General features: G+C 42.1%; 1 protein-coding gene across 1 annotated transcript in view; it reads right to left on the reverse strand.

Moving 5' to 3' along the window:
- The window catches only part of cubn (cubilin (intrinsic factor-cobalamin receptor)), a 292,612-nt gene that overhangs the window by 168,359 nt on the left and 105,520 nt on the right, over positions 1-18,733 (reverse strand). Inside the window, exon 25 of the mRNA XM_043690378.1 lies at positions 419-600. Within this exon, the coding sequence (XP_043546313.1) occupies positions 419-600 (182 nt within the window). The remainder of the gene's footprint in view (positions 1-418; positions 601-18,733) is intronic.

Here is an 18,733-nt window from a genome sequence, read left to right on the forward strand (position 1 = left end):
GTAGGAAAATATGCAATTGTCCAGTTTTGTTACAAGAATAGAAAAATGGCATATCATCTGAATGATGAGAGATTGCAGAGCTTTGAGATTCAAAAGGTGTCCTTGTGCGTAAATTATAAAAGGACAGCAAGTAATTAGGAGAGCTAATAAAATGTTATTTATTGAGAGGAGAATTGAATCCAGAAGTATGGAGGTTATACTTCAGATATACAGTGTATTGATGAGACCACATCTGGGGTCCTGTATGGATCCTAAATCAAATTAATTTTGACCTATAAATTTTACTCAAAGTGCAAGTAAAAACAGAAACTCTAATTGATTAAAGAAATGCTACCATTCATATTTCCAACAGTCACTTTAAGGGAAATGGAAGAAATTGAATTCCTGAAAATAAATTGCTTGTATTTAGAGTTCATACCTCCAGTACATCTAAACTGCAAGTCTGGTGATATTCCACATCAAACTCATGGATGGTGAGCTCAATACTGCTACCAGGATCTCCGTGAATGACCCAAATACATTCCTGATTATGTGGATACCTGTCTGGATAGCCGGGACTGCTGAATCCGCCTTTTGACCCAAGCAGTTCTCCACCACATCCTGAAAAAAGAAAGAAATGCAATAAAATCAAAGCTGATAGCAGCGTAATCACACAGGCAGGAAACTTGAAAACAGCAAGGGCCATTTAAAGTTAGTGTTGAATTCAAACAGACTCTATTTTTCCAGTTGCAGGGGTCTTAAACTAGGAGTCACAAATCTATGGAGGAGATGTAAATGCTCGCCAAGGGTAGATATGGTCTGTTGAAGTGTCATGTTCAGAATACTATGGGCAATGGAAAATAAGACATGAATGCATAGACATCCTAACAAGACTATTCACATTGACCAAAGGGAGGATTTCACATTTTGAGTCAGAATCACAATGTTGGGGTGAAATGGGAGTCGTGACTCTGTATTGTGCAGGGCCCAGTCACTCTGCAGTGATATTGCCTCAACTGGTCCATTATTGATCAGAGGAGGAGTTTGTATTCCAATTAATGACAGTGGTTGCGTAAGCTCACGAAGGAGGTGCAAGTAATGTGCCACCATATTTAGGCGCACTCTGAACAACTATAAAAAAATTCTATCTTGAGAAAATGATCCATCAGCCAGGGAACCACTGTGGAGGGGAATCTGTACCACAGGATACCCTATCCCAGCAAATCAGATAGAGACAATCTCAAAGTCTGGAGTTCTGCCTGGGGCAGGATGGTACTAGTCAGTTAGATCCTGGCCAATGGTGTGAAGGTAAGCACCTTCCCACCTCTCTGTCCATCTGGGCAGTAATTTAGCTCAGATAATTAGGTACATGTTGATTCATACCACAATGTATGTGCACACAGACAAATATATACATGCAGACACCCAGTTTTTCATACTACCACGTAAACGATATCCTCACTCAAATAGGAGAAAGGCAAGTTGTGAGAGGGATACACACAGTTTACAGAGAGATATTGACAGATTAAGTAATTGGGCAAAAAAATTGGCAAATAGAGTATACTATGGCAAAATGTGAAGTTGTTCATTTTACAATTTAAATGATATAAATGGAGAAAAACTGCAGAAAGCTGCAACATAAAGGGACCTGGGAATACTTAAACATGAATCGCAGAAAGCCAACATATAGGTGCAGCAGGTAATCGGGAAGGCTAATGAAACACTGGCATCGGAGGGTCCCCTCATGGATCTGCTCCTGGGCTTGGCCAGGCTGTTTATAAGTAGGCTCAGGCAGATAGCTGTGGAGAGGGGCATATCTGCTGACTATCTACCCCTCTTCAATGGTTACATTCGTGCCTGGGTATCCTTGGAGAGGGAGCATGCCGTGCCCAGCAGTGATCTGAACGCTTTTAGAAAGAGGTGGGCAATATGGAGGATACAGTGCTTTATTTCACTCTCCAAATCCATTTTGAGTCAGTCACTTTCCTATTTCCCATCACCCCTTCACCTTTGTTGGTCTAAATTGCACATAACAGGCTTTGCATGCAAATATTTGATTGGCTACATGGGTTATTTTGGCAGTGGGAAATTTGATCAGAGTGCTTAATAGATTTTGTGAGAGTCTAAAAAAAGAAAGAAAATGAAATGAAAGAAAAGTGTAGGGAACCCTTACTGCAATAATGCAAACTTGTAGTGTGACTACATCTAGTCAAAGAGTCATAAAGATGTATGGCATGATTACAGACCCTTCAGCCCAACTCGTCCACACAGACCAGATATCCTAACTTAATCTAGTCCTATTTGCCAGCATTTGGCACATATCCCTCTAAGTTTTCTTATTCATGTACTCATCTAAATGCCTTTTAAATGCTGTAATTGTACCAGCCTGCCCCACTTCCTCTGTCAGCTCATTCCATAGACACACCATCCTCCACATGAAAAAATTACCCTTTAGGTTCCTTTTAAATGTTTCCTCTCTCACACTAAACTTATGCTCTCTAGTTCTAAACATCCCCAACCCAGGGAAAAGACCTTGTCTACTTAGCTGATCCATGCCCCTCATAATTTTGTAAACCTTGATAAGGTCACTTCTCAGTCTCCGAAAACAGTCCCAGCCTATCCTGTGGCTCAAATCCTCCAACATCCTTATCAATCTTTTCTGAGCCCTTTCAAGTTTCACAACATCATTCCAGGTTAGTGTGAGCAGTTTTCGTCGCCTTATTTAGGGAAAAATATTATTCCAGTGGAGGCAGTTCAGGGAAGGTTCACTAGGATGATCCCCAGTACAGAGGCACCGCCTTATGAGCAAACAGGTTGGGACTCTACTCATTGGAGTTTAGAAGAATAAGAGATGATCACATTGAAATGCGTAAGATTCTTACAAGGCTTGACAGGATAAATGCTGAGAGGATGCTTCAGCCTGTGGGAAAGTCTTGAACCAGATGACATCGTGTCAGAAGAAGGGTGGGGGGGGTGGGGGGGGTGCAATTTAAGATTGAGCTGAAGGGGAATTTCTTCTCAGAGAACTGAGAATCTTTGGAACTGCATGCCACAGAGAGCTGTGCAGGCAGAATACTTGTCTCTGTTTAAGGCTGAGTTAGATTGATTCTTGTTTAATATAGCAAACAAGGGTTATAGGGAAAGGGCAGGACAGTGTACATGAGGAATGTCAGATCAGCCACAACCCTATTGAAAGGCAGAGAGGCTCAAGGTGCCAAATGGCCTACTCTTGTTCCTATTTCTTACAGTCTTACACTAAGTCTCCATGATACTCAGTTTCTAAAGTGTGATGAAAAATAGACTTCTTCCCCTGCCTTTTGGAAGCACAATTAAATTAAACAAAGTGTTCAAGACCAAGATAGCCATAGCTGATAACAAACCTCACATCTCTCTCTCTCATGTATGTTTCTGATATAACAACATTCCAATGTATTACAAGATGAGATCCAAGTTCAGAGAAGTTGATTACAAATGTTTTTGAGGAGAATTGTCAGCACAAATGTCTGTTAAATAGGCCTGGCTTCACAGATGGTCAGATTTCTCAAGCTGCTTACTATGATGGATTGCTGTGGCTTCAAACTAATGTCCTCAAACTGACTTTTATTTTTCAAAAACACGTCACGAAAGCTTTACACCATTAGCTGAACCAACCTAAACCATGAAAGGTCAAAGTGGAGCTTTTATTTTTAATATTATTCATAGGATGTAGGCATCACTGGCTACCCAGCATTTACTGCCTATCCCTTGGTACTGTTGAGAAGGTGGTGGTGAGTCGTCTTATTGAACCGCTGCAGTCCATTTGGTGTAGGTACACCCACAATATTGTTAGGGAGGAAGTTTCAGGATTTTGACCCAGCGACCACGAAGAAGCAACAATATTTCCAAGTCAGGATGGTGAATGGTTTGGAGGGGAACTTGCAAGAGGTGGTTGTCCTATGTGTCTGCTGTTCTTGTTCTCCTAGATTGTCTTGATCATGAGTTTGGAAGATGCTACTTAAGAAGCCTAGAGATTGTCCAGGTCTTTGTTCTTTTGGGCATGAACTGTTTCAGTAACTTAGGAATGGTGTTGAATATTATGCAATCATTAGTGAACTTCCTTATGAAGGAGTGAAGGTCAATGATAAAGCAGCTGAAGATAGACACTAAGAAACTCCTACAGGTATATCCTGGAGTTGAGATGATCGGCTTTCAACAAACCCAACCATCTTATTTTGCGCAGGATGTGACTCTAACGAGCTCAGAGCTTTTCCCCTGATTCCCACTGACTCTAATCTTGGCAGGATTTCTTGAACATAAAGGGTTTAGAGGGATATGGACCAAATGCTGGTAAATGGGACTAGATTAGCTTAGGATATCTGGTCAGCATGGATGAGTTGGACTAAAGGGTTTGTTTCCATGCTGTACACTCTAAGTCTCACAAATGCTGATTGTTCAGATGCCAGGATTATGCAAGGGGTATTTTGGGGGCAGATGTTGGAAACACATTGAACACTTAAGTCTGAAAATTGTAAGATAAAAACAGAGCAACTTGATGAAATCATTTCACATTGGAGCCCACAACAATAAGGAGAGTGGGAGCAAAGGAGCAAAACCACTCCTTTACGGTGAAGCTGTAACTTATTTGCACTTCAATCAAATTAGTCCAGGTTATTTGCTGCTAACATTCTCAGAATTTCATTCTCCCAATATAGTATTACCACTCTAGTTCTGCAAAACACATCTGGATAAGTTTATTGAACTCAGAGATCTTTATCATGACACTGGCCTCCTTGCCACGCTCTCAGGGAATAACATAGTTCTTCATTGTGATTAATGTTTAGGTTATGGAGAACTGTTACTCATATACTGAACTGTTTCTGAGATTCCCCACAGATTATCAGCTCACACACCTGGCAGCCATCTGCAGAGAGAGAAACAGAGTGAATGTTTCAAGTCTGATATGACTCTTCCTTAGAATCATATCTTTCCCCCATTAGGAAGAGAGTCAAGCCGCCCGGGAAGTGGAATTCTTCATTTTCACTGGCTCTTGTATGTCCTTTCTACTATAGACCCCCTGAATCCATATTGCTCTGAGAGTGACTTACCATCAACCTGTAGAGTTCACCAGCAGAACAGGCTTCCACACCATCAATGCTCAACTTATCTGTGACCATTATTTTGGAGATGTGCACAGATTATGCACACATAATGGAGAATTCACATGTTTCTACTCCTCTTCAGATCTTTGGGCCACACAGGGATGGCTGCTGGGATACCAGGCCTACTCCATCCAAATGTCTGATGATACTTTTAAGTATCCTGCAGATTGATGCAAAATGCAGATACAATGCTGCCCACACTTCCGCCAGAGCCATAGTGAAACAGACTTCTGCCTCCTTAAAATGAGGTTTCAATGTCTGGACAGTTGCAGTGTGACCTTACTGAATAGCACAAAAAGGAGGTTGCTGCATCAGTGTGACACACTGTGCCCTTCACAACTGGAGCTGAACAAACAGGGGATCATCTGTTTGCAGAGGAAATGGAGAACCAACAGCAATCCTCTGAAGATGAAGATGAGAATCCAAATTTTGACCAGGAAGGACATCAAGAGACCATGAGAGAGTTAATACCTGATGAAACTTGCTTCCAGGATGAATGAGCTAGCTTTGAATTTCCATATATTGTGTAGCTTTCAGTTAGTCATAACTCAAGCAGCCTTTGGTCAGTCCAAAATAATGTGGACCTGGTTATTTTCAGTCCTCGCTGAAAATGTGTTGCTGAAAAAGCGCAGGAGGTCAGGCAGCATCCAAGGAACAGGAGAATCGACGTTTCGGGCATAAGCCCTTCTACAGGAATTTTCAGTCCTTGAATATTTCTGTTGCTAAATAAATATTTTCACATCCATATGATTGTGTGCTTGGTATCTTTGGATGATACAAATACCTCTTTATTTTAAATCCTTTAACTATTAAGGAGAAAGTCTCAATTACTGGGCTAGTTCAGGAACATCCTATGGTACTAAGGTTGGGTAGTTTTTTCAGTCAGCGTATGTTATCCAAATCTTATGCAGTGCAGTCCCTCATGATAGCCAACAGGTTGGGAGCGATTTTGAAGCACCCCTATTCACCCTCCCTGTGTCAGAGTTTGTGTAACCTGCTGAAACCTTCCTGCAGGACAGCATTTAATCGATTAGAATTAGTTCAAAGTTTGTGCGAAGATTTGTAGTTCGGGTGCTCGTTGTTGTGGTTCTGTTCGCCGAGCTGGAAGTTTTTGTTGCAAACGTTTCGTCCCCTGGCTAGGCGACATCATCAGTGCTTGGGAGCCTCCTGCGAAGCGCTTCTTTGATGTCTCCTCCGGTGTTTATAGTGGTCTGTCCCTGCCGCTTCCGGTTGTCAGTTTCAGCTGTCCGTTGGTATATTGGGTCCAGGTCGATGTGTTTGTTGATGGAGTTTGTGGATGAACAAACTCCATCCACAAACTCCATCAACAAACACATCCACCTGGACCCAATATACCAACCACTACAGCGGACAGCTGAAATTGACAACCGGAAGCGGCAGGGACAGACCACTATAAACACCGGAGGAAACATCAAAGAAGCGCTTCGCAGGAGGCTCCCAAGCACTGATGATGTCGCCTAGCCAGGGGACGAAACGTTTGCAACAAAAACTTCCAGCTCGGCGAACAGAACTACAACATTAGAATTAGTGCTGTGTGCAGTGTCTCCGCAGGCCAATGCATAATGACAGAAAGTGGAGATGTGAACATTCCATTGTTCACCTCCCAGCCTTGAATAGCAGTACGCACTTTTGAAAAGCTGATGGAGAGAATGAACTTTTCTCTCCAGAAATGTGTGGATTCATCACTGATTCTGTGGGCTTACACACAAGGTGGGTGTATGCGTGGAGGATTTACAGTTATAGAGATGTACAGCACAGAAGCAGACTCTTTGGTCCAACTCGTCCATGCCGACCAGATATCCCAACCTAAATCTAGTCCCACCTGCCAGTACCCGGCCAATATCCCTCTAAACCCTTCCTAATCATATACCCATCCAAATGCCTTTTAAATGTTGCAGTTGTACTAGCCTCCAATGCTTCCTCTGGCAGTTCATTCCATACATGTACCACCCTCTGCGTGAAAAAGTTGCCCCTTTGGTCTCTTTTATATCTTTCTCCTCTCACCCTAAACCTATGCCCTCTAGTCCTGGACTCCCCCACCGCCAGGAAAAGACTTTGTCTATTTATCCTATCCATGTCCGGAAGCTCCAGGGAAAACAGCCCTAGCCTATTCAAAATCTCCATATAGATCAAATCCTCCAACCCTGGCAACATCCTTGTAAATCTTTTCAAAACCCTTTCAAATTCAATTTTGTGCTGGGCAGGCCCTTATGAACCACTTGTGGCCTCATTGTTGCCCAAATCACAATGGAAGATATTTTTACAAAATTGCAAGATTATTTTCAGTGATATATCTAGTTATGTACCCTCAGTAAATGTTTACTTCCTGCCTGTCCTAAGATGCGTAAGTGCAGTCCTAACTTTTGCAAGTAGGTTGGAGAGAGCCTGCATTGTACTTGGTCCTCTTGTCCCAAACACTTGGGTGGTTATCCTGAGGGGCATTTTTCCCAAGACTGTTTTGTCCAGATGCAGGTTTGCCCTCCTTGGCATGGATTTCTGCAGGCTTTGGCATCATCAGCAGGGAGGAGGTGATGAGACTGGGCACTTCTGAAGTCTCCCGAGGGGAAACATCAGATGGGTTGTGTGTGGATACTCATCCCCATGGATCTCTGCTGGCATCCCTCCTCCCTCCCCATCCCTGGCAGGCTGTGTCATCCTGCCCACAGAGGCAGCCAGAGGTACAAAGACCAGATTGTTAATGTTGGTGGACTCCATCTTTCACTCTGATTTATCAACAGCCTCTGACAAACTTGCCTTGCTGTTCCTGGGTCTGTCTTGACATTTTTGAGAAGTCTGTAATGACTGAAATCTTAGGATCATCTTCTGCCCAGGACTCAGCAAGCATCTAGGAGCCCTACAAGTATCAATGAACTGGGATGTTTCTTCCAAACTGTGGAAATGTGACAGTGATGTTCTTATCAGATTGTATTCCCAATTTCAAAAAATCCAAAGAAGAGTGATATTAGACTCAAAATGTTAACTCTGTTTCTCTCTCCACAAATGTTGTCAGATCTGCTGCGTTTCTTCTGCACTTTCTGTTTTTATTTTAGATCTCCATCCATACAGTTAACTTTCAATGAGAAGAATGCTGCAAAATGCAAGCAGTACTCGTTTGTGTTGGAAGTTTCTAAACAAGAATTCCCAAGCGAGAATCAGAACAGACTTCAGGAAAGTAAAACATTTTTTTAACCCTGTCTGCTCTGACTTTCCTTCCCTGACAACTAGAACAACCTGTGTATCACCACATTGAGCATTCATTAGGTTGTTGTGAAGAAAATCCCTGAAATGTTTTAAACATAAATTATGGTTTCGAAAAGACCAACTGAAATCTGGTGGGTTTTTCTAGTGGCTAGACTTTGCCATTCTTACACTCCTATTTTTGGACTCATTGCATCAATCATGCAATAAATTAAAGGGAACTATTTCCAGTAGGCCTCAGGACATAAATTGTAATTTCCTTTTACGTTTTCTAATGACTCATTTTCCCGTGTTGATTCATTGTGGGATATTTGAATAATGCCTGCTCAAACCATTCTAACAAACAACTGCTTCTGGCTCATTAAAACAAATGATGATATTTTTGAGAACAACCACCTTTCTACAAAATCAAATGACTGTGAAACTGTTTTGTTTCGATGACAAATCATTATGGCACGGTGGTAAACAAGCAATGGGAAATATTTAAGAAACAATTCAAAACATCCAACAAAAATACATTTCACTGAAAAAATAAATGTGAAAGATCACTTCTTGTCTTGCTATGGTTTGATTAGGTTAGATTCCCTACAGTATGGAAATAGGCCCTTCGGCCCAACTAATCCACACTGACCCTCGGAAGAGTAACCCACTCCGACCCTATATTTACCCCTGCCTAATGCACCTAACACTATGGACAATTTAGCATGGCCAATTCACCTGATGTGCACATCTTTGGATTGTAGGAGAAAATGGGAGTATCTGGAGGATACCCAAGCAGACACGGGGAGAATGTGCAAACCCCACACAGACAGTTGCCTAAGGCTGGAATCGAAGCTGGGTCCCTGGTGCTGTGAGGCAACTGTGCTAACCACTGAGCCACCGTGTCTCCCCATATGGTGATGCATCAGATGTGGTGTCAGTTCAGTGTCTATCAGGGCAGGTGTTGAGTAGGGTATGGTGTTAGGTGTTGTTTGTAGGTGTGCAGTATTTGGTGGGTCTACAGTATTTGGAGGCACCGTGTCAGGTCCTTCAGGGCTTTGTGTCAGTTTGAGGGGTGTCAGGTAATTTGGGTGAGGGGTGCAGGTTGGGTAGTGGAAGGGTTGTGGAGGTGACTGTGACGAGGAAGGTGACTGTCAGTTTTGGCCATTTTCAGATTGAAGGAGCAGTTGTCAAGAGCTTGGCTTATGGAGGAATAATTTGTCGGAAGGGAGTTTTCCATTTAATCACTACCCGAGAGGAGTTAGAGCTGGTTTTAATGCACTGGGCTCCTCATGGTGGCATTTAAACTTTAGTGATTGAGAACCATCTAAAATCTCCAACATTTTTTTACTGTTCCAAACACAGGGAAATTGCCCCATGGAACTTTCCATTTCCTGGGCAATTTGCAGCAATGTTGGGATTTCTGCAAGATCCTGATGAGCAACACATTCTTCACTGTATAAAACTCTGCAGTTTTCAGCATAAAACTCTGCAGCGAGATGGCTACCATGGCAACAGAGTGGCTGGGGCCCAGTGCAAACCCAAATGGCAGTAGCAGTGAGGCAGCGGCCTGCAGAGAATGATGGCATGAGCGAGATCAGTGATGAGGTGACACCAGCAAAGGATGGTAGCATTGGGAGTCAGTGATGAGGTGACACCAGCAAAGGAAGGCAGTAGTGGAGGTCAGTAACGAGGTGGCACCAAAGGATGGCAGCAGTGGGGGTCAGTGATGAGGTGACACCAGCAAAGGAAGGCACAGTGGGGGTCAGTAACGAGGTGGCACCAGCAAAGGAAGGCAGCAGTGGGGGGCAGTAAAGAGGTGGCACCAAAGGATGGCAGCAGTGGGGGTCAGTAACAAGGTGGCAGCAGTGGAGGTCAGTGATGAGGTGATAGCAGCGAAGAATGACAGCAGCGGGGGTCAATAATGAGGTGGCACCAAAGGATGGCAGCAGCGGGAGTCAATGATGAGGTGACACCAGCAAAGGATGGCAGCAGAGGGCATCAGTAACGAGGTGGCACCAAAGGATAGCAGCAGTGGGGGTCAGGAATGAGGTGGCACCAGTGAAGGAAGGCAGCAGCGGGGGTCAGTGATGAGGTGACACCAACAAAGGATGGCAGCAGTGGGGGTCAGTAATGAGGTGGCACCAAAGGATGGCAGCAGTGGGCGACAGTGATGAGGTGGCACCAAAGGATGGCAGCAGTGGGGGGCAGTGATGAGGTGACACCAAAGGATGGCAGCAGTGGGGGTCAGTAACGAGGTGGCACCAAAGGATGGCAGCAGTGGGAGTCAGTAACAAGGTGGCACCAGTGAAAGAAGGCAGCAGTGGGGGGCAGTGACGAGGTGGCACCTATGAAGAATGACAGCAGCAGGGGTCAGTGATGAGGTGACAACAGCGGCAGCTGGCAGCAGCAGGGGTTGGGCCTGAAGCTTTGCGAGCAATGGCCAAGCCTGGCGTGCCCGATGCAGATCAGCAGCATCAGCCAGCAGTGAAGATGTCTGGTGAGCACAGGCGAGTGTTCAGCCCAGCACAGGTGAAAGGGAGCCCTCTTGAGAAAAGCCCAGCTTGGTGAATCTGCAGGTACATGGCTTAAGAAAGGACTGTCATGTTTGACTTTTAAAACTTCATTTCTTTAACTTTTCAACCTATTTCTTTATTTTTATACTTCTGTAACTAAGATTCTGTACCTAGGTACTTTGTACCTGAGATGGCACCATACATTTTTCACTGTACTCTTGTTCCCCATATTTGAATACACATGACAATAAAACCTGCATCTAAATCTAAAAAAACAACCATCTGGGCATTGGAACTTCTTGAATTGAATTGAAGTTTAGTATAGTTTCTCCTGCACTAATTTCTATTGTACTATGTAACCTTTCATTGAAATGTGTCATCATATCATTAATGCAAAATGTTACTGCAAAATAATGGGAGGCAAATTTCCTCCTCAAAGCAGAAAACAATTTCCTTTAAGAAATTAGAGGTTGGGAACTGTAGTAATCAGGTGAAAACTTTATGAATACATTGATCAGAAATTGATTTTTGGTGATTGCCTTAGAATAAAAAGGAAAATATATAATAATGACTAGGCCTTTTTTTTTCTGATAGGAAAGTGATGGACCAAATGTTGTTGGACATCAGTAGGAGAAAACAGGAAAAGAAAAGGTGAAACAATTCAGGAAGCCATAATTAAGCTATGCTATTGTTCTATTTTAAAAGCCTAATGGTTGTAGGAGGAAGGAAAGGCTCAAGGGTGGAAGCAGTTCCACAGTTTAGAAGTTAGTTCGATTTGTCATCCAGAAACTATTTGATGAATGGTGAATTGGTAATCACAATTAAAAGAGCTTTATGATTGTTAAAAAAAAGTATTGTCCCTTGCTGGTAGGGAAAGGAGTCAGTGAAGATAATCCCATTTTCACCATATAGACAGCATACCTTATATTTCGATATCATCAACATGTTAAGGTGAAGGAGACCATTTGGCCTATCTTGCCCACAGTCAAAATGAACATTGTGTCTCAGTACCTTTTCACCAGACCCTTCCCCATTGTTTTGATTTGAAATGAATGAATGAATGGGAATGTCTAATCAGATGGAAGACAGGAAAGATTAAATGGCACAAAGGTTGGTAATGTAAGGCTAAAGTGAGTGGTAAAGAGACAAGTAAAGCAATAAAGGATTCATCCAGAGGAGGTATGAATGATGTAATGACAAAAGGTAAAGAAAATTCTTCCTGAATTCTCCACCTTGCACCCACTCTAGTCATGGCATCCTGCAGTATTCTATTAAAGCTCAAATCAAACTCAAGGAACAACACACCACCTTTCAATTCAGCCTTCCAGACTCAACACAGGTTTCTACAATTTCAGATTGTAACCTTTGCCCCGATATTGTTTCCTTTCTCCTTGCGAGCATGTAAAGCTGCACTTGAGGGCCAATCTAATCCATTGGAAATGTTTGTGTGAAATGTTTGGGGTGGTGGGCATCCCAATTGACTTTGATCCTCAATTTTTAATTCAATAGATGGCTCCAAAGTCGACTCCAAGTTAAGGTGCTCTCTTGGTCTCTGACTTGTCTGAGCTGTGCCCGCCTTTTCCAGTGGGCCAACTAATCCTCCAAAACTGCTTACCCTCTGATCAGGCTCAGTACATTGCAGACTCCGCCACCATCTTTAATATGACAGCCAACACAGAGGTGGCTGCCTCCAAGAAGATGCCCCAGTGGACTCGCTTCCAGACATTGTGGTGGTGACATTGGGGTCCTAGAACTTGCAGTGAAATCCAGCCCATAATTCTGTTTCTGTGAGACTTGCTGACCTGAGTACTACCAGTAATTTTCTCATTTCATTTCAGATTTCAAGCATTCATTGTGCTCTGCTGTTGCTTTGTGGGATTCTGGAACTGGACCTTGAAGACAATGGAAAAGCACTGGTTTCTTTCAATATCAGTATAGTTAGTGCATTTAGTACCTCTTCAGTACAGATTCAGAGGTATTGGTATGTTAAGTAAACTATCACAAGGGTCCCTCATTGCTCCTGAACACACTCTGTACAGGAGTTAACCAACAAAAGACTGCACATCATGAAGCTACCCTCCACAGAGTATAACAGAACTAGCTGCTCTAATCCATAACAAAGCCTCTTATATTTTTTGTAAAGTAACCTTTTCAAAAAGAACATTTATTTCACTCAGAAATTTAGGAAAAGCAAACAAAAAAAAATTCCAGGAAGCTCTCACACATCTCAGGAAACTTTGGAAGTCTCAATTGTTATTTCAGTGCTAACACCTGCAAACATACAAATATCTGTTATTTTCCATGGATAATAAAAACTGAGAGCTGACTCGCTTTGGATTTTTATGGCTGCATAACAAGTATCCAGTGGTAGTCACTGCCTGACAGCAAGGTATTCACAAGAACTTAGCGCAAATACATTACCTCATTGCAAAGGCCCTTAGTTCAATGAATGTTCCTTTTATACAAAAAAACAAATAAACCTAATTATCTTTACAAGATTAAATGCATCAGGAAGGGTGAAGCATTTTAATAAAATCTGTGCAGCAGAGAACTGTGTGGTTAACACTGTTGTAAAACTTATCTCAACTTCATTATTTCACGCCATGGTGAGTGATGCAGTTTTAACCAGACAGGGAAATCACTGCCACTTTAGAAACGACTGAAATTACACATTTCATTTCCCACTTTTCCACTTCCCTCTGTGCACTCCTACGGAATGTCTGCAATAATGTCTGCTCCGGCACAGTTGCTAAGAGATTAAATAACAAACAAAGGCCAGTTATGAAATAAAGAAACAACTCATGTACTACACAGTCCTGTCTGTTGAAACAGTGGTACACTGAGAGAGCAAGAATTTATTATTCCAACAAATGTTGTCAATGTACTAAGTTTGATGAGAGATTTAGTAAATTGACTTTAACTGAATCCAGCTAATCTAAGAATGACATGCTCACCAAGGGAAACAACTTCTGAGTATTTTCAATAATGCAAAACCACAATTATCTCCAGCTATTAAAGTGGCAAAAATTGTTGTTAAAGTGAAAAAAGACAGTTTTATTGAAAATTATCACAAATTCAAATTCAAAACTGCATTTTGTATCAGCAGCATGTTATTTACTGATTGATTTGCAATGCTATGCTTGTTTTCCTATTCCATCTAAATGAAAATGGATTACACGTGGATATTAAGTTGATGAAAAATGTAGTAGGGCTAAATGCTGTTCCTCACAATCCCTCTCCATTGTATTGTTTCCACAGTTACATAAGTCATCCTTAGAAATAATCTAGTCATCTCAGTTTTTATATTGAGTGTAAATGAATTGTGAATATTATTCTCCCCTTTACTTATTTGGACAAGAACAGATTGCTACTCTCAGATATTCCCAAATAAAATGCTTCTGCTAAAATGGCTACAACTTACATTTTTGTTGAAGTTTCTATCTTTCCCTGAGTTCTCACAGTTCTCCCAATGATGGGCAAATAATTGTAATGCTGATATTTTGCTGGCACTGTCTAAAGTCACGCTTTGCTGCTTCCTGAAAGCGGTCGGGTGTGGCAGTCCAGAAACTGAAGGAACTTACAAATAGCAAAGCATAGGAGCGCATGATTCTTCAGTGATTCATTCTGTCCACATCAGATACAAAACTGTGATTTCAAAATGATTTTAATTTTATTGTAGGGCATCTTGGTTAAAAATTATTTCAAATTTGACTTTGACAAATTCATTTGTCATTTTATTTTATCGAAAATGAATTTAAGTGTCTTGTGACATTGATCTATGTTAAATCTGCTATATAAATGCAAGTTGCTTTTGTTGGTTCAATTAGAATTGTAACACATTGTAACACAATTAAAGCATTAAGCTTGTTGAGCCGGCTTAACCATTCATTCCATCACTTATTTACCTCAATTCCACTTTTCCACACTATTCCCTAACCTCTAAATGTCATTAGTATCCAGAAATTTATTAAACACAGACATTTTTTTTTCAATTTCTCCTCATAAGACAATCCCTCTATGACAAGTATATCTTTCCTTGGATAAGAAGAGCAAACTGTACACATTGCTCTATTTGTGGTACAACCAGGCCCTTTACATTTGCAGGGCAAAAGTGAGGACTGCAGATGCTGGAGATCAAAATCCAGATTAGGGTAGTGCTGGAAAAGCACAGCAGATCAGGCAGCGTCCGAGGAGCAGGAAAATCAACGTTTCGGGCAAAAGCCCTTCACCAGCACCACTCTAGTCTTGACTCTTTTCAATTGCAGTAAAATATCTTTACTCCAGTACTCAAATCTACTTATGATGAAGGCCAACATGCCATTTGCCTTCCTAATTGCTTGCAGCATCCGTATGTTAGTTTTCAGTGACTCATAAACAAGGACACCCAGCTACTTTCAGACACTAACACTTCCCAACCCACCCACTGTTTAAGAAATTATTTGCCTTTTGACTTTTATACTAAAGGGCATAACTTCACCCTTATTCACATTACATTCCATCTGCCATGAATTTGAAGATACACTGTTCAAAATCAAATTTAAACTTCACCTATACAGAAATTTTATTTTCAAAAGCTTCCTTCATCCAAGTAGTATGTAATATAACTTTCTATTTTCCACTTTCCCATTGGCATGTGACTTGGTAATCCTCAGATACACCTGACATTATCCTTTTCATCAAGCAACATTAATCAATTCAATTAAATATTGATTCACAATCTGCCCAAATCAAATGCCCAGAACCAGAAATAGTGGATGTACAACTTTAAATGCGACTAGAGGGCAGCACGGTGGCTCAGTAGTTAGCACTGCTGCCTCACAGCACCAGGGACCTGGGTTTGATTCCAGCCTCAGGAGAATGTCTGTGTGGAGTTTGCACATTCTCCCCGTGTCTGCGTGGGTTTCCTCCGGGTGCTCTGGTATCCTCCCACATCACAAAGATGTGCAGGGTCAGGTGAATTGGCCATACTAAATTGCCCGTAGTGTTAGGTAAGGGGTAAATGTAGGGGTATGGGTGGGTTTCGCTTCGGCGGGTCAGTGTGGACTTGTTGGGCCGAAGGGCCTGTTTCCACACTGTAATCTAATCTAATCTAATGTAATGTAATCTAATCTAATTCTCCCTGTGTCTGTGTGGGTTTGCTCCAGTTTCCTCCAACAATCCAAAGATGTGCAGGTTAGATGAATTGGGCATGCTAAATTGCCCATGGGATTAGTCAGGGGTAAATGTAGGGGAGGGAAATGGGTCTTGGTGAGTTACTCTTCGGACGGTCTGTGTGAACTTGTTGGGCCAAAGGGCCTGTTTCCATACTGTAGGGAATCTAACCTAATCAGTAAAGGCTCAAACTTTAAGCATAATGAAAAAGGTTTGATTTTTAGTCTCATATAGTCTCACAATAATTAACATTTCTTTAGTGATTTTACATATACCAAGGAGTAGGAGAAATCATCATCCCACTTTGAATGAACAGATTGAACTTTAGTGCCATGGTATCAGGGCCATTACTGGCACTGCCACTCCTGGGTAACACAACCTTAAACTCACATGCAACCACCTGAGATTAGATGAACAGTAATTTTCTAAATTAAAAGCAATTTCAAAATGTTAAAAATATTTGCTTTGCTAAATATATCAGTTGTGTTCGGCCTACAGTAGCTGGTAGTTCTCTTGGCTCCTCTGTCTCAGCCTCTCAGATGGATGTGGCCTTACTTCTTAAATACATAACTCAACCTTGGCATTGTTTTCTTGAACTGCTGCAGCCTAATATAATGGCAATCAGTGCTATTAGATTGAGTTGGATTTCCACATGACAGCCACAAGAGTCTTGGGCTGTGTTCCCCAATTTCTAGTTTTTATGTGTGAAGCTGGTCAGCAATTTAGCCAGCTGCCAGGAGGAAAACAGAAAAGAACATCTCATTTCAAAACCTGGTCATTCAAATTGGCAGGAACTCAATCCCCCAAGACTTGCCAGATTTTGTCCATATTAATGGTCTCTGCAGCACCTCCACAACCCACAGTATGTGAAAATTAATCAGGTCTTCTCAGCAACCACTTGGTGGCGTACATGAGCAGGAAGAGATTCTGCAAGCATGCAGTCTAATTAAAAACACTCCTCTATGTATTGATGTTAGGATCCTGGAAATCCCTCGACAAAGGCTTGAGCCATTTTTCATGTGAAGAAGCACTGTCATATTGACTCAGCCCTCTGGTGAAGCAGCTCCAAGAGCTTCTTTTCCCTGCTGATTTGTAAACTACTTCACTTTTTTTAAACTCTCTGCAGTCCTTTCAATATCAGCCCAACCAGTAGAGTTCTTGGCTCGGTCCCTTTGTAATTGGAATGCTTTCTTTATGAACAGCAAGGGCAGAAAATGAGGAGACGATTAACTGAGTCATTAGATTGCAAAACCCACGAGTAGGAGTAGGTCATGGAGTCCATTGAGCCGTCTACGCCATTTGATAGATTCATAGTTGATTTTTCATGTTCATTAAAGGGATGTGGGGGTCTGTGGCTAGCGCAACATTGTTGCACAGAGGAACTACGCAGAGCAGAGGAAAATCACCTATACCAATGAACACAGTCTGCCGATTTCTCAGCAACAAATCCAAACAAGCAGACAAAACAAGTCCAGAAACCCTAGCTACTCTCCCCTACATCAAAGACATCTCAGAAATGACTGCCCAGACTACTCTGACCCCTTGGCCACAAACCCGCCAACACACCAAAACAGCAACTAATGAACTTGAAAGACCCTATACAGACAATGAGCAAAACTGACATCATTTACAAAATACCATGCAAGGACTGTAACAAACACTACATTGGACAAACAGGCAGAAAACTAGCCACCAGGATACATGAACACCAACTAGCCACATAAAGACATGACCCTCTCTCACTAGTATTCTTATATACGGATGAGGAAGGACACCATTTCGACTGGGACAACACATCCATCCTAGGACTAGCCAACAAAGACATACACGAGAATTCCTAGAAGCATGGCATTCCAACTGGAATTCTATTGACAAACACATCGAGTTAGACTCCATCTACCACCCCCTGAGAAAAGGAACAGGAAATGACTTTACCACAGGAAACAACATCACCACAGGAAATGACATCACCAACCCAAAGAAATCCAAACATATGACTAGAAAACATGAATTTCCAGCATTGCTTTGCATGAGGTCCACTGAAGATGTTACCTAGTAGGGTAACGAAACGTCTGAAAATGAACTTTTCAGCTCAGCGAGCAAACCTACATCCAAATCCTTGTAAATCTATTCTGAATCCTTTCAAGTTTAACAACATTGTTCATATAGCAAGGAGACCAGAACTAAATGCACGGTGGCACAGTGGTTAGCACTGCTGCCTCACAGCGCCAGAGACCCAGGTTCAATTCCCGACTCAGGTGACTGACTGTGTGGAGTTTGCACGTTCTCCCCGTGTCTGCGTGGGTTTCCTCCGGGTGCTCCGGTTTCCTCCCACTGTCCAAAGATGTGCAGGTCAGGTGAATTGGCCATGCTAAATTGCCCGTAGTGTTAGGTAAGGGGTAAATGTAGGGGTATGGGTGGGTTGCGCTTCGGCGGGGCGGTGTGGACTTGTTGGGCCGAAGGGCCTGTTTCCACACTGTAAGAAATCTAATCTAATCTGTAAGAAATCTAATCTAATCTAATCTAAATGCAGTATTGTAAAAGTGGTCTAACCAATGTCCTGTACAGCTGCAACATGACCTCCCAATTCTGATATTCAGTGCACTGACCAAAGACAAAAGTGCCAAACACCTTCCTCACCATCCTGTCTACCTGCAAATCCACTTTCAGGAATTATGCACTCAAACCCCATGGTTTCTTTCAAACAAAAATCTATCTCATTCAGCCTTGAACTTATTCAGTGACCCAATT

This window comes from Chiloscyllium plagiosum, chromosome 5 (assembly GCF_004010195.1).
Source record: "Chiloscyllium plagiosum isolate BGI_BamShark_2017 chromosome 5, ASM401019v2, whole genome shotgun sequence".
Classification (NCBI taxonomy): domain Eukaryota; kingdom Metazoa; phylum Chordata; class Chondrichthyes; order Orectolobiformes; family Hemiscylliidae; genus Chiloscyllium; species Chiloscyllium plagiosum.